The sequence below is a fragment of the Saccoglossus kowalevskii genome, chromosome 13, assembly GCF_978046115.1.
Source record: "Saccoglossus kowalevskii chromosome 13, keSacKowa6.1, whole genome shotgun sequence".
NCBI lineage: Eukaryota > Metazoa > Hemichordata > Enteropneusta > Harrimaniidae > Saccoglossus > Saccoglossus kowalevskii.
Window position 1 is genome coordinate 22,545,791 of NC_140653.1, and position 27,706 is coordinate 22,573,496.

The 27,706-nt window shown below is 37.2% G+C and overlaps 1 protein-coding gene across 1 annotated transcript; it reads right to left on the reverse strand.

Annotated features, from left to right (window-relative positions):
• Positions 1-12,928: 12,928 nt before the first annotated feature.
• Positions 12,929-15,226, reverse strand: LOC100379023 (somatostatin receptor type 2-like). Its single transcript, XM_002737361.2, has 2 exons — positions 14,071-15,226; positions 12,929-13,816 (listed from the first exon to the last, which is right to left on the reverse strand). Exons 1-2 carry the CDS (start codon positions 15,224-15,226, stop codon positions 13,803-13,805), a joined length of 1,170 nt encoding a protein of 389 aa, XP_002737407.2. The 3' UTR covers positions 12,929-13,802.
• Between the last annotated feature and the right edge of the window lie 12,480 nt (positions 15,227-27,706).

Here is a 27,706-nt window from a genome sequence, read left to right on the forward strand (position 1 = left end):
TAAACTAAGAGGCATATATAACAAATAAGAAAAAGAATATCTTTTGTACATGTGTTGAGTATGATTGAGCGGTCACATGACCTAAAATATACACATACAAGTGATTACAAGCAAATCATAGATAGGTGTGCTAACAGGTGAATAATGACGACATTCATAAGGGAAGTGATGTGGGTGTGTCTGTGGCAAACAAGCAACAGTTACTGTATACTAGCAACCAATATCATTTAGTATAGTATAGTATAGTATAGTATAGCAAATATTAAAATGTATCATTGACATCTAGCAATCGATATCATTCATTTCAAATCTGTTTATATACATATGTTTCAGACGAAATTACCATTATACTTGAAATATAAATTCACTGTAGGTGCATCGCAGGCAAACATTGGCATGTTCATACCAATCTGATTTGATGATCTATACGCTGCTTGCCGAGTGTCTGTGCTTATAACTATACTTACTGCTTGATATTACTGGTTGGCGATATTGTCCCCAAGACGTACTTCTGACTACATAGTTTATTCTCATAGGCTGATTTATATTAAATACATCTGGCAATAATTATAGTTTAGCTGCGTCGTGTGTGCGTCCTTGTCATCGTACGTTAGTATGTGCGTCATGCTGTCAGAATCGGCTACTTTCGTTATGTGTATTAGCCTGCATGGAATGTATGGAGTCCACCACCAACTGGTTCATTGAATGGTTGCCTTTTCAAAATTGATGCAATCACTTTTTTTTCAGAAGAATGAGTCGGGTAGCTGTTCGCCTTAAAAAAACAGACCTCCCGGATTCGCGAAAGTTGACCAACACAAACATCTATTTGAACAAGGCCAACACATGTGCTTGTATTTGGATGGTATTTGTATATTTTAAAATCTGGTAGTTATTCGCCAGACGAACCATATTCTAATTTCACTAATCCGACTTACAATAGAAATGATCCAAAACAAAGCTGCAGAGTTTAGTTTTACAAAATTTAAACTGTTATACTAAAAATCGTGCAAGTTATAATCTCTGATGAAAACATAATTTCCCAGTTCACCAACAATGCAACAGGGAAGCAATCATATAATAACCATAAAACATTTTTGTATAGAGATCTTGAAACGAAAGATATATTCGTGCGGGACATGGTAACGCGGAATCATGGACGGCTTAAATGCAAGTAGAGTATACTTTTCTACAACTTACAAGTCATGATCTGACCCGGGAGAGCAGTCTGTCAACTCAAATGCGAATTAACGGGCTCATATTCCGTCACGCGTAAAAAACTACATTTATATTATATTATAATATATTCGAACACGCACATTGGTTTGTCCGTTCTAATGATGTGATCGTTAACAAAGACAAGCCAAGTGACTTCATTAAAAGCATGTACAAAAACTATGCAGATAGAGGTTCTCTGAATAAACACTATAACTGAAAAAAGCACCAATTGCTCAAATCTCAACATTTAGAAAGACGATTCTTTGACAGAGCTCGTTTTTCTTTCAGCAGAAGTACATGCACACTAATATCCAATTCCCGTAGTTGTTCACTTCAATTCTACAGTTATGCGTTGTATTATTACATTGCCCGGGGGCAATGACTCTCTGTGTACGCAATACGCCTTGATGATGTATATAGATCAAACCGAGAAGTATGGAATGTAATGTTAAGTCTGCGCTCATTTTACTAGAATATCTAGACTAGCCTCTGGGATATCACGATGGTATGTCAAAGTATGACTAATTCGTAAAATCTATACACCTCAAATTAAATGCCACTCACAGATGAAATTTGCATGCGTACCGGACGGACACAGCCAATCAATATAAATACGCCTAGTCATATGATATGAAATCGGTCTAACTTGCGTATATAGGACTGAGTTCCGTGATTGCGTATTAAGATAAACGTTGTGTGTACTCTCCATATATTATGGTGGTCTCTATAGGAACAGCTGTTTCTGGCGTTCGTCTAGAGGATGGAGGAGGGAATTGTCCAAGTGGAGGGTATGTCAAAGAAGGAATTGTAAAAAGTGGCGAGATTTAAACAACACTATACCAGTTAATATAACTGACGTATGAACCGGCCTTGGTGAATACAGTCTACCACAGCGTGCGAACTACATATAAACAAACATAAATATTTGGAACGTATATCTGGGTCCCACACTCAATATTCGAATACCCATTAGCCCTTTAAAATTCATTAGAAAAGACAATGAGTAACAGTCGTAACATTGGAAAGCGAGCCTACATGTAATGGATGCGACTGGAATTGGCTGTATTGTATAATGATTCCATGTCAACGCTTTCCGCAAATTCCCTTTCACTGAAAAGCTTTGTGTGACAGCTGAAAGTGGCGGGTTCTAATTGAACAACCGCGTTATGAGTACTGTCCCCAGGAGCCCTCTTTGAATCAATAAATAACAACTTTTCTACTTCAGAGGCAAAATGGTCATAGGTCTGTCTACCCTGTGTCGTGTGACCGCTGTCTATCATGTGGAAATAACCTATTTCTAAATTCGATCCATTGTGACGTTTTTATCCACTAAAACAGTTATTGTGCTTTATCACATTGCTGTTTATGAAATACATTTTGGTTACGTTGTTGCTCTAGTGTGTGCGCGCTTATAATAAACTATAAACATGATTTGATGTTTTATTATAATTGTTCTGAGACAAAGGTTAAAAGTAAATTAAATTATGAAGTGGAATACAAATTGCATGAAACAATTGATGCGTAAATATAGATGAAAATTGTGCAATCGTTTATCATTACGTACAGCAGCATTACTACACACCTCTTTGAAAAATTCTGAGGACATGAATCGCTGATTCTGTCCTAAACATTTTGAATTTTGGCATTCCCATGGTGTATCCTTGGTAAGAAAAGATGCGCTTCGGTCGATACTCCAGCTGTACTGTCTTCGTGCATACTTTGAGGCATCCTCGTAATAACCTCATTTTATAAAGCAAATCGTTCGTTATTGTCAACATAGAATAAATCAAATACCCCGGTTACGTTTCACAGACACAAACTATGTTTTTATCGGCGTCATTGTTGTCACATCCATCGTGTTTGATATTTTACAATATCAAAATTTGCTCATTTGAAAGTCTCAAAAACGACCACAGAAATTAAAATGGGTAATAAGATCTAAAATTTGCTTTAAATATAGAAATCGAAGTGTCAAAATAGAAGGAATGTCCGATTCCATACAAAGTAACATAATGTCGATTGGTCCACGAAACGTAAATCAATGTCATAAAATTAGAGAACTAACCAACCTGATCTCGCTAACCAGGTGAAGATTATAACTAGTCTATTAATCGAGTAAATTTGCTTAACTAGCGCCATAGCTAGTAATCCATGTTTTACTTGAAAATTGTCATATGACACACATGCTTTAGAGTATCTAAAAAGTTGTCACGGTGACATCTTCACACTACAAGCTAGAGCTGTAGGAATGTTGCATAATAGTTACGATGTATTGATAATGTCAAAATCACCCGCTTATTAGACAGATTAGTCTGTAAACAAATAGGTTAAATTGGGGGGGGGGGTCAAGGTATGAATCTGAATTCACGCACTCTGTTGTGAAGAAACTGAAACTGAAAAAAAGGTCTTTTATTTGTACTCAAAAGTCGTCAATGTATCTGTGTTGTTGAAGCTCTTTGCAAGTTTCCTTTTCTCCCACGCAAAGAGAGATTACAGTCTCATACGTATACAAAAATAAGTCTGGAAATAGCACACAATTAGTGTCCATTGAGGTGCATAGTCTGTCTCAATACTAATTCGCCAATCTTGACAAATAATAGTTTTAAAGAGAAAGTTCAAAATCCCCAAATCCCAATAAAAGTGGGCAATTATAAAAGAGCTCATCTACATGGGAATTTCTGCGTAAAAATTAAAACAAAACAGATATATTGACGTGCATGTCATGACAGATTTATTAATGTTAACTTTATAACTAGTATTTATACTTAATAACAAGACCGTCATATACTCACAACTGAGCAATATTTTATAATTTTGAAATTACTCATAATTATCTTAACAACTGGGCAAACAAAATATCATCCCCTAACTGTTATTACATTATCTGAGAATGAAGAAGGGTTACCTTGTTTGTAAGTATATGACAGTATCGGTATTAAGTAGAACAATTGTCTCTAAAGCGTTATAAACTTAAGTCACAGTACTGTCATATACTAATAATATAAACTAATATTATTAATATTTTTAATATTGCAAAAAGCTGGACGTGTCCGACAAGGAAACATGGTGCCGTTTAACTATAATAAAGAACAGAACTCATACACAAAAACCATTTATATAATTAAAGCAAAACATTGAGGTGTAATAATATTGATTGAAATTACAGGCACATTTACAAACATATATAACAAACTTGCCTCGCTTCTGCACGCTCGTCATTACACCATACTGCTCCATAAAAGACAGGTTGAACTACGATCTAGTACAATCTAAAATAACAACACATACGTTTTCCCCCAAAATCAGGTTTACATGATCACCTGACACACGTCCAAATATACAGGATGGTCGGTCTGTCAGAAACAAGGTGAGAAACTGTCGAAGGATAGCTGTCCCATAACTGTATTATAAAAGGAATTAACCAGATCAGTGAGTGGACAACGCATTCAAAGCAAGGTATTGCAATAAAACTTAAATAAGTAATAAGGCTTCTGATAATAATAGCTCATCATATAAATAGTATATAATGGGACTTCGTTAAGAAAGCCGTGATGTTGTACCTCTCATCACAACAATCATCGTTATTTCAACTACCCATTCAGAAAGATTATGGCAACTTGGAGGTTGCATTGCCTTTTGCATAGCAACAAGTGTTCCTCATATCCCTACTAGTTGTTAGTGCCTTCAGAGAAAAAAAAATGTTCTCTTCCAAAAAATCCGCTGTGACTGATTTGTATAACAATACAACAGTGTTAAGCATTTATGTCATATTCATTGTTATTCAAAGCGAGTTTTATTGTTTAGCCCATTCTCAAAAAATCTTTGAAGAGACATATTTCTGGAACTGATGTTTGAAACAGTGTTATCATGAATAGCTCTGAAGACAAGCCTTGAGTGAAGTCAATTGCCATCATCGCTGTTTCCTTAATAACCATAGAGATCCAGGAACAGTGTTGATGGATGAATTGGCATCATGAATGGACCCATCCCAGGTAAGTTGAACTAATTGTTCTTGACTAATTGGTACAAACTCTTTATATGGATGAAAGGGGATAGAGCGGATGGTGACCTGTCTCCATAACAGCACACCAATCTCTAATAACACACTAAGCCTTCCTCAGTGGATCTGATAGAATTTTGCTGAGATAGCACTGAGTTTCCAGTGGTGAGGTATTATGATTTCTTGTTTGATTATATTTTTTAGCAACACACTTCGTGATTGGCTTAAAAAAACTCGTTGTTATAAGCTTCTTGGAGATTGAAGAGCAGGGAGAACCAAATCCTTCTCAGCCAACTCGGTACTGTCAGGTTTAACCTTGTTCACTTTCTGCAGTAGGTTTGAGGTATAAGTGCAAACTTTAGCTGACTATTAGCAGTTAGTTGTCTTGAAGAGTGACTGCTACTCAAAGTCAAACACTTCTAAAGAGACAGTGTGGCTGTTAGTGGGTTCAGTTCACCCTTAAGTGTTTCACCAAAGTGATGATTTGATTTGTCTAATACAACTGAAGAACTTAACTGCCAAATTGTTCATGTTATTGATTTAGTGCCCCATTCATGTTGCGGTATAACATAACTGTCATGTTGTCACAGTACACCATTACTGTTCTGTTTAGAAAAGTTTCCTCTGTAGTTTCTTGTCAAATAATATGGAAGCGCTTCTTAAAATTGGATCCCCTGGCTCTCTGGTACAGTACGTCCCCTATCCCGCTCTGGATGTTTCTGTGATGACTGTGGCACTCGGCCTGAATGGGTTTTAGTAAGAGAACACGAACGGAGCACAAAAACACCAGCTTGTTGAACGTTGATTGAATTGTGTTCTGACACCACAATAGGGAAAATGTGTCTAACATCAATCTCTGTTCTTGTCTCAGGTGGAGAACTGCTCATGGTACCACTGTCTTCAGTGATGACAACACTCCCACTAAATGACAATGATGTGATTGTTGAAATTACTTGCTAAATTCAGCGTTGCTAAGATGGAGATGAAAAGATTAACCTGCTGCATTCAATATCATGTCCAGACAGACCAGACATTTTGATAAAACTAGGTTGAATGTATCGAAACTGATTAAATACAATTACGCTCCAGTACACGCATTGCTATTAAATGCCCTTGAACTAATGATCCTCTGTCCGCATGCTACAACAGTAACTCGTCCAGATAGAAACCGGTGAGCATCTTAATTTGGTACATGCCGCTACTAAATATAGTGCTTTGGTGACAAATATAAGATATGTTGGCAACCAAATTATCGAGCTACTAACAGGTGAAGGCTTACAGAATAATTGGATGTGAATAAATTGTTCATTATTTAATTAATAATCCAATGGATTGTCTCATAGCATATATGGGTTGCTTGTTACAGCAGAAATTGTTTCAGCTCGACATATTGCATCATATTGCACCATTTTCTGCAATTCAGTGGATGTCAGGTTATTCAATTGATTAACTTCCATGCGCAAAGTGTTCGGATGTACACGTTACTCTTATAACGTGCGGATATGATTTTACGAATGTGTAAACACCGCCATTGCCTTGTCTACTGGAAAAACAGTACTGTATGTGACCTTCTCTGCTGCATATATAGTTACCGCCCCTCTTTCTTCGGAAACACAGACTTAGACAGATGTCCTGGACTCTAGTTTAGCTGTTGTTTTATTTTGGCACGTAGTTCTCGAATGGCGGAGGGTAATCTTGATTTTTCTTATCACAATTTTTCGACGAACCCAGTACCCCGGAATGGATCTCTAACTCAATAGACAGTTATGTTCTGCAGATTTGCATTGCTGTAAAACAACACAAAAGCCTGGTTCCTCCAAATGATCATCGTACTGACGCTGTGGAATCGTTGTGAGACCCTAACACACTCGTGTGGTCAGGTTGGGAGACGTGGTTAAGGGTATCTCACCTTTCCTGTATTTTCTTGTCATGGAATATTAATACTAGTATTACAATAGTTGGTAGTTATTCCCACGTTTCGCAATACTATTGCTCAGTTGGCAGTAGTAATATGACTTGCATTGGTCAAATTTTATTACTGCTTGAATTATCTTTTTGAACTGTAAAAGGAATTCCCTCTAATTGTCTATCTATAAACGGTGAATATAATACAACTATAGTGGATTCTTCGATCTTGGTTAGTCATTGAGAGGAGATTAGTTAAGTTCTGGACACTTCCTGGAAGACAAGAAAGATATCCTAACAGAATCGCCACAGACCTACTCATTTTCAGTCAACATCCGTTGTATATCCTTTTCCATCAGTACGATATTTGAGTATTGTTCAATAATTTAAAACTTTTAAAACTTATATACAAAAGGCCGCCAACGACTCGTTGCGAGACTCTTTTGTCTCTAAAATAAGTTCTATTATCTCCCGTTATCGTAAGTTCTAAATATCGCGCCCAATTTTTAAAATGCCATAATTACGTACATAGCTGAGGGAAACAGTGGACGTAATGACGCGAGTGAATAAAACACTATTTGTCTCTTTCACTCTAAACGAGATTTTGGCGGCCATTTTGCGTCCAACCTTATTATTGTACATCTTTTTCTTCCAAGGATGCATCATGGGAATGCCGAAATCCAACAGAACAGAACAGAATCAGCGAACTTCTTTGTGTGGAGTCCGGTCAAACCCTGGTGACAGACATGTTTGTTTTTATCATTAGAGGACGCTTATGCGTGTAATCATTGCATATTTGGAATTCGAATTTCCTTATATGGTAGGATGAAAATACCACGTAAAATACCGCAAAATTACGGCACGCTGTAACTTATGGCGTTACGGTGACAGATGTATAATAATGTCCCATATGAACATTAGTTACTTTTCCAAAATATTTTCAAAAAAGACTGTCCACAAAACTATAATACGTATTCTTATTATTATCCATTGCTAGGAACGTATATAGCATGATGTTCTTCTTGACCCAGTCATGCTTGTAAACATAATCATGTTTTCACGTTCAAATTGAATATAGATTCAGAGATTTGTTCGGACTCTTTCATGTATACATTTATTTAGCTTTCCACTGTAAATGTTAATTTCTACCACGTACACTGACCCATATACACAGGTTACGTCGTGCAATCACGGTTATTGTCAGACCTACATAACAGTCATCGCTCAGAATATAGCCTTTTTACAAACATTGACTCAAATCAAATTAAGCATCTTCACATTCAAGTGCCTGATTACACACGCAATCGTTAGCGTAATTATGAGTGTGTATAGTCGTTCTTGTTAACACGACTTGTAATTCAATTGACTGCCATTGTTCAGAATACCTTACATTTAGAGTCATTGTCGTAAGCGTCGATAATTGAACATACTATACTACTTTCCCGTACATCAAGCCATTCAGTCTCACGAACACGATTTCTAGCAACATTGTGTTATTTATAACTCACTGGGAGAGTAAAAACAGGTATTGATGATCCGACACCAGAACTCAAATGCATATTCTGTCCCTGCATGTTCTGTTCTGAATTGTATGAAAACAATCCCACACTCGAATAGAAAAGCGTGTGGTTTTCGGTTTACCGAAACATTATTAGAGATATATTTCCGAAAAATGTAGCAGTTAAAAATGTACATGCGTATAATGGAGAAAAGTCGATTTTTCTTTGCACAAAAAGGTAACAATTCAACAGTGTCTAATATTCATTACCCGCGTAAACGCGGCAGCAGCTCAAGGGTAGGGATTTCAGTGATGTTTGTTTGTATGATTGTGTGTGTATGTTCGCAATAGAGCTAGCATCTTCAAACTTGACATACATGTTTCCTATTTAATCCGCAAGACTGGTGACATTTCAAGGACAAAAAGGTCAAGGTCACAATGTGTATTTTTTTTGCTATATAACTACAAAAGTGGAAATTTGTAGCGTCTTTAAAGACATGTTCCCCGGGTAACTCGCATAACCCGGTTAGATTTTTAGGACAAAGGGTTAAAGGTCACACTATGTTTATATACATGTTCGCAATAGAATGAGTAGATAATGCTTTTAAACTATACACCAGGTTAGTTTTAAGGCCAAAGTTCAAACATTTTTTTCTGATATGAACTGTGCAACCAAAAAGCCAAAATTATGGGTTTGGGGGTTGGTGTGAATATTGAATACATTTTGTGCAGGTTAGCATCTCCCCTCGTGAGGTGAGAATAACAAAAATTGTACGCGGTCGATGCAGTCTCTGTCATTTGCGACATAGACTATCGACCAGACTAATCGATTACGCCCTGCAATCGAAACTTCAAATCAACATGTTTTGATAAATTGAGATCCGCGAAGTACCATGCTGAAGCATCTATAAAATAACACATTTATTAAAACAAACCAAAGACACTAAAAAAAACTTTGTATTTCGCCGCGACTAGTGTGTACTGAATCTCCTTCATATTGGTATAAATAATTGAATGGTACTAGATTCGTCTTTATTGTCGCCGAGATACAGTTAAAGCGGGAGAGTCGTCACCTGCGTATGCGTCAGATGGCCATAGCGTGTCATTGCTTACAAACAAGCGTCTACCATGAGCCTTTGCGTTTTTAGCGTGTGTTGTTATCGTCGATTGGGACTCAATTCCCTGCGTGTACGCAGGTGACGACCCTCCCGCTTTAAATGTGGAATTCAAATTTTCCTCATAGTAGTATATTTTATTCATTATTCCACACTTCGATTCGATTTTCGGTGAACTATATTTAATGTAACACGAGTGTAGGTGTGTCAGACTTCTCGGGGTTGGACTTTAATTGACTTATACTCGAGCCCTAATTGATCATTATCATACCTCGGATGCAGTTGAAAGGAGCATAGAGTTTGGTGGTTTGATATTTTACTATAACGTACTTTACTACAGCGATATAGCCAATCAGCACTTAAATGACAATTACTGGAGACTCGAATCCGGTGTTTTTTTAAGTAAAAGAATAATTGCGTCCGAGTTCCTTTGGTGTGATCATGGATTAGAACACTCACATAAACAAACACAATACAAGGAACATATTAATTTGACAAACGCAGAGCGAGAAAACAAGATGATAATCAGATAGCATCTGATATTCAGTGAGCATTACCATGGTAACACTTTGTCGGGGGATAACATAGCATATGAAAATACAATACGGATACTCAAATCACATTTCAACATCCAGTTACTTGTATTTACATGATTTATTTACATTAGAATGGACAATTTTTAATTTTAGCGACTGATTTATTCAACCATCGTTCTATATTCTTCAATGTACGCTTCGATCCAATCCAAGACCCACTCGTTTTACTAGTCCAAGAACGCGTACCTCATTTGTCGAATTATTTCTTGTAGAACAGACAGGTTACATGCCTTAGTGAATGGATATCACGTATTCGTAACACTATCGATCACAGAATCTTGAGACTGTAAAGAGCATAACGTAGCTTATGAATTATTCCAAACAAGTGGAGCCGAATGTTCTCGCTCGCTTCGAGATTCCTGACATCACGAAATCGATTACGTAATGTTCCCTTGTTTGTTTGTTTGTTCAAAGTATTGCAATGCGATATGCAGCCCCCCCCCCATGTTATTATATGAATTGCAAGCATGAGAATGTTAGTTGAATGTTAGCCGATTTATTTCCATATTCATATCAAAGTGCAATGTAATTGACTGTAAGACAATTAAGTCTCCAAATGGTTGGCAAGGTACCCGGCTGTGACGCATTTCTGTTGTATACAATTACATCATCTCATTATACGAACACAACACATAGACGGAAGGTTGTTATATACACGTTATAATATAAGGTATATTTACACCGTAAAAAGGATTAGATTTGCCGTATTGATGTATTTACCGACGAGAGCTTATTGTAATACGCCGACTCCTTAAAGACTATTATCACAAACGAGATACGAGAAAGAGTGGGATTTACGTTTACGAGCTCACTCAATTGCCGTCATTGGCGAGTGTAATAACTGTAAACCTCTGTCAATGTTGTCTTTAAAATCCTGATGCCGTGTGATAAACTAAACCTTTAATTGTTAGATGTATCTATCGTGTAAAAGCAGGTTGAGACTTCCCATTAAGATAGGTGCAAATCGTTTTGTGTGTGTGTGTGTGTTTTTTTTTTTTTTTTTTTTTTTTTGCAGAAATGTTTTCTTAGAAATTACTCTATATTTGAAATTTGCATTTATCCACGCGCGGCCGTCACCGCGTTACATATGCGCGTTGGCTAGACCACAGTCCCTCAACACCCTGTGGCTAGACGTTGTACGTTTCTTCTTAAAAGCAATCTTGATTCACCAATACATGATATCAATGCATAATTATCAATCAATGAAAGATCCAGAAAAAAATCGACAACAAAATCACATATTCAATATCTATTTAGCGTATTTCTATGTTCGTTTTAATAAAGAAGCATCCCTTTTCAAACAAAGAAAACAATGATAAGCGCGAGTTTGTATTCGTGGTATGCCATTACTGAAATAAAAAAAAAGGTCCCCACGTTGCCAATTCTTTCTAACATGATAAACCTTTCAGCGCATATCATAAGTAAGATTGCGTCCACCGCCCCTGACACGTCACTTTAGTACAACACCACTAAACAGCCAGTACGCCGTGGATATTTTCATTTTATAGCACTTACTTTACGGTCAATTTCAAATATATTCACGTGTAAGTTTTCAAATGCACAGCGAACACTTGTGATAATGCCCACCCTGATAAGTGGCATTGTATTCCCAGTAGTGAAGGAAATTACGGTATTCTCTGAGCGCTGGATTAAGTAGAGTAGAAATTCCTTAGGAAGCAAATATCATTGTTAAATCCGGGCATCATGTTGGGTTGGCGAAGCACCGCTGGCTTTCAGTACACGTACAATGTACTTGGCTGCGCTGCCAGAGGTGACTTGTAATGATAGTCAATTAAGCTAAGGCAAAAACAAGGATCTTGGCATGTTCTAATGTCGCAATTTGACCCCGTTTTAATTTGCCGCTACACGAATCTTTCCCTATAAAATGGCAGTGTGGTGTAATCTCATTATTGAGTGTAAGTGACGAGGCTACTTTAAAGCCAATCATTATCTCGTTATGAACATCCGTATAATACTCTAGTTTGTGCCGATGTACGAAGTACCATTAGCTACGTTCAAATAGCTAGCAAAATGCGCGTCGTCTTTAGGTGCCACGGAGTGGAATGCCAGAGTCGTTGAAATTAAAAGTACGCCTCTTTAAAGAACGTAATCACACCGAGGTTTATCAATCACACGCTCCCAGATGGGCTCACGCAAGTAATGACTTCGTTCGCTGCTAGCGTACTGAGACTTGATTTACTTTACGATCTTGCCTGCGCACAGACACGATTTATCGCAGCTCACTCGACTATTAACGGCTAAATCGAGCGTAATTTCAGCGCATATAACTACGGGCAATGCCAATATGTAGGTAATAACGTGAACGACTGTTAACGAAGAATGCCATATTTGTTTAAAACAGCAAATGTTATGACAGACGTATTACGTGCTTATTACATTACACGTCGTAAATCACCACCGATAAGGTCCGTATTTACGTTCTCGTCAATTTGATTTTTGAGTTGTTCAAATATGTCTATATACGTGCGTAGTTTCCTGGTTTAACGGTGAGGCGATAAAGAACAGACACGTCACTTATTATGAACACCTTCATTAGACAAAATGATGTGCCGTGAGCACGAACTGCGATAGAAAAAAATTCAAATTGTATCATTTATATTTCAAATAAAGAATTTTGTATTGATAGATGAATTACGTATACAATGAGTATTAAGCTAGAGTCAATTCACATTTCAATTTGAAAGTCTTTGAAAATACGTATCATTTATACACACGCACAAGAACACACAAACAACACACGCGGCGATGTAGCATTTTAAATTGCATATGGACCCACAAATTGCATACCAAATATTAGGTAGACCATCCTCGAAAACTCAGTACGTTGTAATGTCGACCAGAGTATAATCAATTCCATATATGAGATATCGTGAGAATACAAATTGTATATCGAAATCCACAAATTACTTTTTCCCCCAATACTACCTGTGTACTGAATTTGTATATCACTGGCAAAACGCTTGGCATATGGTCTGATTGTAATACAAGTTCTTATATGCAACATCGTTACACTGTCAACGTGCCAGTCGTCCACTCGGGCACACTCAATTGCAATTCATGTGTACTCAGGCCATCTGAAAACAGTGCTATGTTATATACTATTGTGAAATCTATAATTTAGGTCGACGGGATATCGATCTGCCAACGACGTTCGCACATTTATCATCGATCACCGCAGGTCGTCACACGTCCCAAACTACGTCACTATGACGTCACTATTTCCTCGTACATTTCAGACGTTCTACCTTTAATCTCTTGACAGCAATTGAGATATCCAAGCTTTCATTGGAGGATCCACTGCATGACGTAGTTTGTGTTCTTTTAGTGGTTTACTTACATATAATGTAGGTTGGAAACAAGCTAAGTCAGTCCGGAAGTTGCCGAGGTTTCCGTCGTATGTAGCATGGATATTATAACATATTCCACCGATTCAGACTGCTGCACACCAAGGTTCAAAGTAGAGTACCTAGAAACGGCAATACAATAGACCATAATCAGAAACCTTCTCTTGGCAATATATAAATTGTAGGAACTACTACTGGACTGAAAAAGTCGATAAAACTACTGCATACTACAATCACTATGTACACTACGTATACAGTGTGCGCATGGGTTAAGTGAACTAAATTTACATTGGTTCATCAGAAATGATATCAGAGTATGTGGTCAGTTGACAAGACTCAGTAGTTGTTGTAGTAGTATCAAGTTCTATAGCCGTACCTAGAGTATTTCCGTAATTAGCATTGTCATTCGAAGAGAAGTTAGCCAATGTCCAGCTCATTCTTGAAGCTTTTTTAAAAATACCCTTTTTCACCACTCGCCGTCCCCGTTGAATTTTTCTTCGCTTTCGCCGCCGACGGTGACAAATCTTACTCAAGTTCTTTCTAAAGTTTTCCCCGGCGAATGTGTACACAATTGGATTAAGGCAACTATTAGCGTAACTCAGACATAAGCTGCTGTAGTAGCTGATGTAAATTGCTAGCGTTACGTCCTGGTTTGACAACAAAACGAACTGTATGACATAGAACGGAAGCCAACATATGACAAACATAGCTACGACGGAAAGCACCAATAAAGCCACTTTGCGAGACCCCGTCGACTTTCTGGGATTTTCTGATCGGGGTCCTTTCGATCGCACAATATAGATCACCAACGACAGATAGCACCCCGAAATGATTGTAACCGGTAATGCAAATCCAAGCACAAACGCATAAATTGTAAAATACATACTGAACACTTCTTTGGGCCAGACGATATCGCATTTTACTTGTTGGGGGTTTGTGGAGACTGTCGAGGAGTATATCCAGAGCGGGAGCGTGACCAAGATTGACAACAGCCACATGCAACAATTTATCATGCGAGCATTACGTACTGTTCGATATTTAATCGAAGTTATTCCATGTACTATTGCAAAATATCTATCAATACTCATAGCAGTCAAAATGAATATTCCTGTGAACATATTCATTCCATCCACGGCGAAAACAATTTTACACAACGCCTGTCCAAACACCCAGTTCGAAGTCGCGTACTGGAACGCCAAGAAGGGTATACTGAACATGAACAAAAGGTCAGCGAAAGCCAGATTTAGAATATATATGTTTGGCACCGTTCTCATGTTATTGAAACGTAGCAAAACTGCAATTACTGTTCCGTTGCCTAATATACCTAGGAAGCACACAATACCGAAGAACAGCGGAATAACCGATGTTCGTATCCACCCTGGCCACGGTCTACCGGGTATGCTGTCGTTAGTTGAGACGTTATGCAACCGCAGTGTCGCATCTAATACTGTGGACGATGTCACGTTCACCATCGCAACTAACTGGAGTACACGATTCTGACTGTTCGATGCGGCGAGCATGGTAGAGTCCATAGTCGACGCTCCACTGTTCAAATAACGTTTGTCACACGAGCACAACACTCGAAATGTAGTGCACTTGCTCAGGCTGCGCAGATATGTATGACGTCACTGCTCGGTGTCTTGGTAATAAAACGTATATATTGTCGACATTACGATGTGGAACCGTTTACTCACGGTATTCGGCGTGTTTACGGCAGGCAGGTCGGCTGCCCGGCACACAGTGTTTGTCGTGAACAAGATTAAATTGGTATTCCCGACCATGTCCTCTAAGTACAACCTACCGATAGTCTGAAATAAAGCAGATTACATCAATTGTCAAAAATATACAACAAGCTTAATCGTAATCCAATTGACTGAAAATAGTAGGACACGAAAGTCGACGCAATTTAGCAGTTTTACTATACAGGAAGTAATGAGAAGATACAAAAAAAGCTAGCAACACCAACCCAACAACCACATTGACGATACGTACACCATGCATAATTCAAGTTTCGTCACCATCAAGACACACCTGAAATTTTAAAGTGAATAATACGTCGACATTCGCTCACGGGCTACGGAGTGCCTCGCGATACCATAGTCTGTTGACGATCAGAAACTAACTCCAGCATAACATTGTGAGGCAGGAAAATGTATAACCGGTCGGCAGAGAAGCATGGCACGTACTAAGCCTCCGGGAGGATGACGTCATCAAACGATTGCCATTCAGGGCGGTTACGTTCAACAAAAGCGTTTTCACAGTTAGTCGATCATCGGTATATTGAGTTATTTTCATGGCTTTATTATTTGAAAAAAAAAAATATAAACCAAACACTTAGGCATGTATTGCATCAGTTGTATGATCACATAAGTACAAAGCTTCGTCTACTAATGCGGATTGGTCACAGGTGCAGGGGTGTTCTTCGTGAAAAGCAGTACACAGCACCATACAATCACAGTCTGAACCGCTAGTCAGTGTATCAGTGGTAGTCCTCCGATTCAGATTGATTGACCTTGCGGTATGATCACCAGGTTAGGGTGACCTCATCACGGAACTATTTCATAATATCGTAGCACAATCCATGCCATAAAAAAACGCGATGTCTATCATCCGTCCCCGCCTCACCAGGGATAGCCACTACTACGTGTTAAATGCAATTACATTCAGAAAGTCTTAAGCGAAATAATCAAAACGTTGCAGCCACGCGCCCAAATAACCCACCCTTGATCGATACAAGCACTGCATTGCAATACTCGATGCAGTACACACGCACGCTCACAGTAATGACCACGAATGTTTCTCATTTTGGCCATGTAAATTATTTAGTAAACAGGTGCTGACATGAAACTATTCTCTTCCAATCAATATTGCGAATTACCCTGTTTATCTTTTCATAAGCATGGCCATACTTAGTAATCAACATCAGACGGTACCTCCCAATCACGTTCTATTCAAGTTCAATTATTTAATCGATGCCAATTCTCCTCATTTCATCTGGTTAATACAATTATGAGTTTTCCTCGGGATGGCCACCGTAAATAAGTTTACGTGTAAATTTGTAGAATTACCTTGTTGATACGTGCGTACTAGCTAAAATATTATATTGACAACGGTTTATGGAGCAGGAGACGTGCTTGCGTATAGGGATCAATTGAACAAATCGACTAGCAACGGTGAGTATAGTATACAGTATACTAGATATAGGCGTCAGTGACAACGCAACGAATTCCGATCAACCTCGCTTTCACATTGCTCCGAGTCCGTCAGTTGGCTTTACTAGTCTCTAGGGGAATTCTGGGTAGTATAAAGCTCCAACTCTCTGGATTTTGAATTTGACTGACATTTCATTTCGTTTCATTTAATTTCAACTTATTTCCAGTGATATATTTGGGCTAGTATACAACGGGTTGATATCACCCTTGTGATGAACAATCTACCGTTGTACACGGCGGTAGTCGTTCTCATCGACACATCCTGCTCAACATATATCCCAGGGCTACCAAATGTGGCGTTCTGAAGCAGATTACGGATCAAAGTACTTGTTTACATCAAAGGCATCCATGTTCATAACTAATCGCATTATATACATACCTTACCATAATGCCAACGTGCGTTATTTTATCAGCTTGCCGTGGCTACTGTAATAAAATGATTGGTTATTCTGGTTGGCTTCCCAGCAACTATGCGTAACTATGGACTTGATTCTGGATAATAGTAGCATTTCCGGAAACTACAATAGTTTCGGTGTAAATAGTTGATATGTGCACTGCTGTAAAATGGAACTGATTTGCAGGTGCCCAAAGCAAATCTAGGCCTAATGGGTCAACTATTTCTTTAACGGATGTATGCATAGAGTTGTGTTCTGAAAAGCGGTAACCAACCGTTTGTATATACCGCTTTCATTACAGTAGGCGTCATATCTAGGTCGACATTACCAAATTAATTTAACGGAAAACTAATATATACACAGTACGTTTGTTAAAGGTGAATATATTTTGGGGTTGCAATCAATCAACATTATATTGACAATCGGCGTATTAAGTTCAATAATAGCACCAATTATATTCTCTCACTGATTTTACGTACCACAGTCACTTATATATCCCCCTGTTATTTATTTAATTATTTATTTATTTATTTATTTATTTATTTATTTATTTATTTATTTATTTATTTATTTATTTATTTATTTATTTATTTATTTATTTATTTATTTATTTATTTATTTATTTATTTATTTATTTATTTATTTATTTATTTATTTATTTATTTATTTATTTATTTATTTATTTATTTATTTATTTATTTATTTATTTATCGAAATCCTACATTTTTCATAACCTCTTGGCTATAAATGGTTATCGAAGTTATGAATGTTATACATCCCCAGACCCACGCATCCATGTCATCCCCACTTTATACCCCGCCTAATATAAACCGACATACCCTGTTATCCTCTACTTCATGAACCCACACACCCGGTGATCACCACTTTATTTAGACCCCACCTACACCCCATATAGCCCCACACACCCTGTTGTTCCCCTACCCGTTATCCCCTCAAGTGGTCATTCCAGTCCGCCCTTAACTTATGTAGGATTGCTCACCCATCACCCCACCATAGGAAGACCAATCCAACGCGTCATCTCAACTCGATATAAGCCTACAATCCCTAACATTATATAGGTTCATCCACCCTCAATCCATCTTCATGTAAACCAACCATTCCCGTCATCCCCATATCACCACCAACCCAGTTATGTCAAAGTTGTGTAGACCCACCCACCCTTCATCCAAATTATGTGGGCCCACCCAACCCATGAACCCCACATGTCACTATTCGCAATCTTGTGTAGAGCGACAACCTGTCTCCCACGTTATGTATACCCACCAACCCCGTCACTACCAGAGTAACTACTTCACAATCCCTCACACACCCCTACATTACGTAAACTCACACACACTTTCATTTATACATTTTGTGAACCCACCTATTCGCCCACCCCTACCTTATGTGAACCCACACACCTAGTTATTCCCACGTCATGTGTAACCCACTATTCTGTCATCCCATGATATAAAGTAAACACAGTCTCTTGATTTAGTATATGTTCAATAAGATTCTCGGGTTGACCAGGAGCAAATTCAAACGTACTTCCACATATCGACGTTATTCACGACGCAGAGGTAATATCAATCTTATTAAAATCCGATGTAGGTATAAGCTCCTTTTTTTAATTTTTGTATTTTAATTTATTTGTATTGTTATTTTTGTTTGTCTATGAATAATTTTCGTGCTTTTGCTTGTCGCCATTAAGATTTATATATCGTACCACGTTCGCTGTAACTATACGTAACTAAAATATATTTGAGCCTAATATTTGATTTTAATAAAATTCAAATATAGCGATGAATAATTTTGTTACATACATGTTAGAAAGTGCATATCAGTAACTCACTCGTATGCATGTATTCAGTGTAGTTACATGGCGGCAGCACAGTCACAGTGCAGCTGTACAAATATAGAGCGTGTTCTACCAATTCAATAAATCAACAACAAGCGGTGGTGATTTCTCAATACGTGTTCAAGACTTTATTATTCTTCCAAATAACGCTATATTCAAAAGTATACATGACAGCCACGTCATTCTTGGCGATGTTAATTCATATTCAGGTGGAATATTGATAATAGTATTTTTCAATATGTTTAATTCAATATTTAATAACACTGATGGCATATCGTGAAACTGAAATTGTTTTTAAAGAATTACGCACATGCGCATGCACGGCATTTAGAATTATTTAAACGTATTATTAATTCAAAGTGCGTAGTTCATTATGTTATCGAAGAACACTTGCCGTTTGCTGCATAAACAACGCTTTCAATCTATGGCACACTGATATATTTTTTATAAAATTCTAAAAATTATTATTATCTCTCCAATAGAAATTATGGTTTAACCATTTTACAATTGGAGGGCTTGGGCGAAAGTGTTTTGATTCAGACACCGACAAACAAATTACGAACCGGATTGTGCAACGTCAATTTGAGGAACTATAGTAACACGAATGTATACGTTTATTCTTCTAAGGGCTGCATGAACTGTCCAAACAAAGAAGAGTATTGTGTTTAGTGTGTCGACCAGCTTTGATATGTTTGAAACAATTCACATATTTTATATGTTATGTGTGTCATATTACGAGACTGCTTGTGTTCAATGATAAATAACCTCATTCTGTTGATTGATGAAAATGCTAGTACACTAATTAACCAGTGCATGAATCAGTATTCTTGATATGGGGGTATATCTGCCAGCATGACGTCACCTACACCGACTTCACTCGCATTTCATTTCTATAAAACATTACAGTAAGTAAGCTTAATATTTTATTTATGTTGCACGAATACAAAAAAATAAAATAAAAATTGATGTTCAAATGGAAGTAAAAATAACATGGCGGTTATATATACATATCTCATAATTTTTCTCGGTGATAATATGGTTACAAATTGGCGTTTATATAGTCTGTCGCGTTAACTTGTTCATATATTACAAAATTGACATGGGTAGGTAAAGGCTCATGGGTAGACGCTTGTTTGTAAACAATGACACGCTATGGCCATCTGACGCATGCGCAGGTGACGACTCCCCCGCTTTAAATAGTGAGTTTGATATGGAATTGTTTTCAATGCTGTATGCTTTGAATTGTTATTCTACGCGACCAGAGAAGCTGCCAAAACAGTTAACAAATGGTATGTTAAAGGGCGGTGGTCGTCGCGCCACGCATGCGCGAGATATGAACAAAGATGACGACGTTGACTGTTGTGCAGATCAACGAGTACAAACGACGCGACGACCACCGCCCTTTAACAATAAAAATAGAATAGGATATCTCTAAACACAATTAGCAATGATTCGAATAATTTGTTTCTTGTCATATACATCAAAAGATATAGTTTTTTTTTATAAATAAATCGAAATACCATTGGGTGAAAAATAGGGAACAAACTTTCGCATTATCGAGCCTCTGTTCCCCTGACCTATGTAGCCAGCAGTGAATGCGATGGCGGGGGTGCACGTGGTTCCCACGTAATACACGATATCTCGCGGCTATTTGTACCGTATATTTCATTCTGAAATGTTATACATACTAATAAAAATAAACAATAAAAGGCAGACTGCTGCGAAATGTTGTTGGATTCTGTATGTATTTTGTGCTGAGTGTACGTCAGATTGTTTATCCAAAATAATGTGATAACAATTACATCTGTAGTACATATGCAATATATTAGATATTTGATACATAGATGACCTGTTAAGCGGTACCCTGGCATGTAATAACCGACGCATTGAATCAATGCAGTAACGAATACAAGTAAAATACATATTGCGATAGAAGTTTAAGCCATTTTTGAGTATCAAAAGACAAACAACGAATCATGTCCGCGCTTTGTCGGTTTCATTTGCAATGGCGTCGCGCGTTTTAAGTCCCAGAAACCCATGAAACAGTTCTTCGGGGAAGATGATGCTTTCCAAAAACACTTCAAGTGTGTTTTATATTAATTAATAAAATTATCATTGGAGGTATTATTTTATTAGGCCATTCACGTGTTGGTGGCATCCAACTGATGCGACCTGAGAGAAGTAAAACTGCGCTAGCCTAGTAGATATGCGTTTTACAATGTGCCATTCGATAAGACTTGGAAACGTGTTTTTTCTTGTGCAATATTGTCTATGTTAACTTAGCCGCGTCTGACAATTTATCGCAATTTCGGTTCACTGTTGTCGATCGCTTTTGTTCGTATAACATCATGCACAGCAAACGTTTTATTTCCACTAGTATAATCTCAGCTCCTTTCATGTTACTCTTTTAGTTAGTGTATATATGCTAGTTTACTACACTCATACATACTTTTTAAATGGTTTCATCGAAGTAAATTTATCATTGTGATTTTCCCTCAGAAAGATGTGTACTAAAGATGGAGTAAAGTGACTATAATTTAATCTCGATTGCCGATCATTTGCATCATCAATCCAAGAGAAGAAGTACACGACGTATTTGGAGAGTTCGCACATATAATGAATGCACTGCTCCCCAATATACAGTCGCAGGAATATACTTGGGCGTCTGAAATTTCAGAAGTTCTCAACAGTTTTTTGGCTCAAGAATTATTAATCTCGACGGGTTTAGATTACGTTGCTTGAATCCATTTACATTTATATTTCCACACTCAGCATCTCAGCATCGTAATGTAACACCTCTAATGTTACTAAGCTTTCAAACACTATGAAAATAGTCACTAAAATTTCAATTTGCAGTGACTTTTAATTAACCTTTTGCCAATTATGTTCCATCGATACTCGTGGTCAAACTTATTTTATATTTTCAACTTGGTCGACTGTTCGATGACTACAATAATATTATTTTTTTTTTTCGTTTTGCAATGACGGCTCCACTTTATTGGGTATTTAAATCGTACCTTGATTTAAATTTCTTTGCATGATAATTTTTTTTGAAGGAAACTTTTCTACTGACCGACTTCGGTCGTCCAAAGCTAATGCATGCTAACATACACTCATCACATACTTGTATCTAATATATCATGGTCGTCCGCTAAAAAATCCCATTTTATAATTACATGCATGTCACGTGAGATCGCTTATAGACCGCAACAATAATAGAAAAAAAAAACATTCATGCACGAACACGATTTGCATCACGGTAATACGTTTGTGTGTTATTAGTTAGGAGTTATACCCCTTTTTATTGACTTTGTTGAACTTAAATGGACACAATGTTCCCACATAGTGTGACGTAAAATCGTCAAGTTTTTTTTAATTCCCCTAAAATCTATTTTGTTGAATTACTATGAACCCAAAAATGAAAAACATTCTACAAACTTCAGTAAAATCGAATAATTCCTACACAACGTTGATTTTCACACAGTTCAAATTTGAAATATTTGTCTACTGTTTGTTGCCTGGCCTATCGTAGTGATAGCTTACGTGTGATGTCAACACACTCGTGTACTCACCCTGTCATAGCAATATCAAGTAAGAAATGTACAATAATGACAGCACGAGGATATCAACAACCGTCACGGGCCGCATCTAATTAATAACCAATACATTTCATGTTGACTCGCCGCTATACAAACACCAAGCCACGCTTCATCAATGACACTCATCATACAAACCCAATTCAATCGAGTTGATATTATACCGCAGTTTGAAAGGAGTTATCATGTCAAGCATCGATTCACATCTGTTTCCCCTATACAACTCAGACTCGGAATAATGCCGTAGTTTTAACAAAACAATCGAACGCATCGCATATAGGTTAATGGGTTTAGATAGAATTAGGAATGGGTCTGAACACTTTAACCCTCTTGTATGTACGCAGGATTATCAATTATCTAGTAGTTTGTCTAATGTAAGTACATGTGACAGGGGCACGAATGACCTTTAACCTCTCTGTCATTCTAATTACCTTAGACACACTCTGAATAATTGAGTTATATATAACGTTCTAGTTTAAAATATTGATCACGTTAATTGCCTCCACATGTTATAATTGTAAACAAACGCAACGTCACGATTGATTGTTTGAGGAAGACAAATACATCTTCAAGATGATTCCCGCTTTATGTGTCCCATCGCATCCACCAACATTATTGTTAAGATTACACTCAATAAACGCGTACGATATAAAAGTTAGAACTTACATTTTCCTGGAAATTCGCCACTAATCTTCACAACATTCCTATTCAGCAATTTGCTACCTCACTGCACTCGCATACTCATCAATACTTGCGATATATGCAGCTTCGCGGTTACGGACATGCGCACCAGTAAGTATAATACACGCAATCTTATAAATAATATACACCGACTTAACAAAATCTTTTGCACGTGTACTTTTAATTATTCAACAAAATCATCATTCAAATTTTCTTCTTACGTCATCTGTCGACTCTTAATTGGAATCGACTAAACTGATACGATAAACTGAACTGTAACTCCACGGCTAGCAACGTGCTGACACTAATTTAAAACGACGAAGTAGCAAGTCACGACTGCGTAAACAACTCATAATCTCAAGACAAATTCTCGTAATGATATATATAACACGCCTACCCATAATTACTGTTTATGACATATATTGACTTAATTGAGATTGTTTGACCTATTGGGGTCAGAACATAAGGACATAACCACGAGGCGATAACTCCTAAATGCGGCTTATGAACTATGCGTAACGACGTGAAAACTATTAGTTTAGGAAACGTCAGAAAATGTCAAATGTGTTAAAATGAATATCAGGGAATAAAATATCACTGTTCCTCAAATGTTAGCTCTGTGTTATTGATTTTGTCATGTGCATCGTAACCACAGATTCCATGAGCAACCAAATACACGAAAAATATTGTAGTCCTTAGATGGTGTCAAACCGCCCAATAATACTAGTATATGAAATTAATGAATATTTATTAATCAGAAATGTTTGTTCACCGGCAAGTATGAACTAACGTCCACTATTTTAAATAAATAAATCAATTCAAATTTAAATCTTATTTATGTTATTTAAAGGACGATGGTCGTCGAGCTGTGTCGTGGGACTCATATCGACGTACATAACGCGTGTCAAGTACGTTGATTTATTTACATGGAATTCGAACACGCGCTGCGCGGCGACCACCGCCCTTTAACGACCTCAAGCTTTACGGTTGTTCATAATCCATCAATGCAACTAAGGAATTCAAAAGTGTATACTTCTTCTAGTATCTTATTACATTACCCATCATGTTTACCAAAATGAGTCTATCACGTGACTAACTGATTCATTCAAGTCTTAAATCATTTATTAAAATTAAAACACTTTACTACAATTTTAGACATTCTACATTCAGATAAACAGAGTTAAACATTAACAACTTTACGAAGCATTTTTTACGAATTAGTTTCATATAAGTTTTTAAAATCAGCAACATTATTCGACGAAATATGTAAATTGTTGGCATTATTCCCAATCGTACAATATAACACCCGTACAAAAGGATTTTGCGCATACAATGACATACAATGTGACACGACAAGCCGCCCTAATAACACAGATAGGATTATTGTTATGCCACTTTTAATCCTGCAGTTATTAACTATGCATAGCAAAAGGATTATTGTCGTTTGCCAGCATTTGTCATTTATTCGAACATGAATTTATCGAGGGCTATAAAGACGTCGTAAAATATCGACATTAATCTCCTTGTTGACGAGATGATACCCGTATACATACCCCCCCCCAATAACGACCAAGCCCTGTTTTAGCATACACCGTTGCGTCTTTCCACCAATTGGTGACTGTAACTGCTCTTCATAGTAAGCAAACGTGCCATCTGAGAGATAAGCAGTGTTCTAGAAAATATACCGTCGCAGATGGTCGACAAGATCTCGTAGATTGCAAGGGGCCACTACTCTTGTTTTTACCCTTGGTGGAGCCATGGCGGGAAATAATGGAACACTACTTGAGGGAACGCAAGTCTCGTAGATATCTCGCCCTTAACGAGAGTTCGGAGGCCATTTACGTCTGAATCTTATTCAAACGAATATTATTATTATTAATATTATTAATACTATTTATCGCAGCAATATATTGATATTTGTAGGTTATTGATTCGGTAATTGAATATTTCTTTATACCCTCCGATAATTCTGCGTGTGTGTGTATATGTGTGTGCTTATATTATCAGTAGAATGACCATTATTTAACTCACGCGGGAACAGACAACATATCGTCACGTAAGTGATAATGTTCTTTTAGCAAGGCAAATAAGTATTTGAATCGAAAAGCCTATATTTTTTTTTCAAATGCTGCGAGAGTTCCGGATTTTTCCTTCATCTTTATCATAAAGATTCCTAAGACCAGAAATGTATGTTTTTTGTGCCGGAGAGCAACAGTGATTAACAAAATCCACTAATTTAAATTAGAAAACACGAATCGGGGAATTGATATGGCAGTTATCATTCCTAGCAGGAGTTGTCATGTTCGGTATTGCGTCAGTCGCATATTGATGTTATTTAAGGCATCTATTTGCATGCAGAACAATAAAGAAACAGCGGTGTGATTTATTGAAAAACGCAGGGAATAATACGTTCATGGATTGTCAAACTTAACAAAGCATTAACCAACCATGCATGGTTTTCATATTTTTAAGAGTGATAATTTGCGAAGTCTTAATTTCTCCCGTAGTTTCTGTGTAGTATTTCGAGGACAATATTCAAATAAAAATAAAAAAAATGTGAATTGAACAGACCTTGAAATGTCCAAACGACGTTCGCTGGCCCAATTCAACAAATCGGGAAGGTAAAACAAGATGGCCACCACTGAGTTAGCTATACGGAGACCATGAAAAGTGGTATACACCTGATTTAAACGGAACCGGTCTAGTCAGAACCAATAAATTATATCAGAAGACCTAAGGACGAACTCTTGACCAGTTCAAAATAACATTTCGCTGAATTTCAAATTAACAACAATCCACAAATACCTTAAATAAAATAAACAAGCAGTGGTTCAAGTAACACCATTTGGCTGTTTCCAAATCGCTACGCCTCGGTGTTAAAAGCTCGAGGCTGTATTTTAAACAATAATATACGAGCTTCTCAAAACAACAATCTGTGTTCATTCGTAAAAAAAAACAGTATGCGTAAAAGATGTAAAATATCACAATTATCACAAATCCTCAACTATAGAGTGAACGTTTAATGTATCTTTTTTTAAATGATTTGAAAAGTAAAAATAATGTCACAAAGAAATGAAATCAACTATCTTAATTTGTCGAAGTGTGGTGAGTAGTAAAAAAAACATGCAAACTGTGTGCCTGAAAATACGAAACAGTGGGTGTTTTAAAATTCCAAATAAGCAGCAACCCGAAAGCTTCAAACTGCCAATCAAAGACGACGATTCAATTTATTCTTACCAAGTATATTTAAATGTGACTACTGGGTGTTTCAGGAGGAAAATACTTCAGTACTTTATAATAATGGCTCGTCACGCCAGTTGCTTTAAAATTGAATCGCTAATGCTAAACAATTTTATTTTTTAAATATACGTTTCCTTTTAAATAACAAGAGAACTATTTAGAGGCCAGTGGGTGTTCAACATTCGGGTGTTCAAACGATGTTTCAAACTAGCAGTCCCGCCTGTTTTATAATAACAGGCAGTGTTTCATTCGGTGGCTCGTAAATGTCTAGTGTGTGTTGGTCGAGGGTTATGGGTTCATCTACTGCTGTTTTGCTTTCACTGTGATACTTTGATAAGACTCAAAGCAATTATCAGAAAGGCAATTTCCATCACGATTGCTCGGTATCTCGTCATTACGGGTGGGTGGGCTGTAAAACGTCCGTATAAATACCCCGATAATAGACCTATATAGTCACGCTATAATACTTATGTATTCTCTACGCTGCACTTCAGTTCCATTAAATACCATTTAATACAAACCCTTAATAAAGAGTAGTACGTTCAGTACTTAATTCATGATTAGCATTTCCAAAGACAACAACTGAAAACTCGCAGTGTTTGTTTTTGTCATGATGGTATCCTGCGTAGACGTGATTGTCACATGACAATACTGAATAGTTAAAATATACCCCCTGTGAATATATCATTGTGATTGGATGACGTACAATTTTAATTTATGCAAACATGTCGAAAATATTGATAGCTATGACATATCTATATTTTAATAACAAGATTACATGGTGATTGTGTCGTGGAAAATTTAAATAACAGCATACACAAATGACATCCTTATTAACTCTCATTAAAACAAATTTACAAGTCCCAGGACACAGAACAAACGACAACAATCGACCACTGTCACTCACGCAACTTACGCACACTCCACAAGAACAAAACAATTGGGAATCATACTGCGTAAACAATAAGAAAAATACATATGGCCTTCATGGCAAACATTTGTGTCACGTGTTTCGAATAGCGTGAGTTAA

What these genes read in the sequence shown, in the direction of transcription:
- LOC100379023 (XM_002737361.2), bottom strand. Translation starts at nt 15,226, where the DNA reads ATGGACTCTACCATGCTCGCCGCATCGAACAGTCAGAATCGTGTACTC.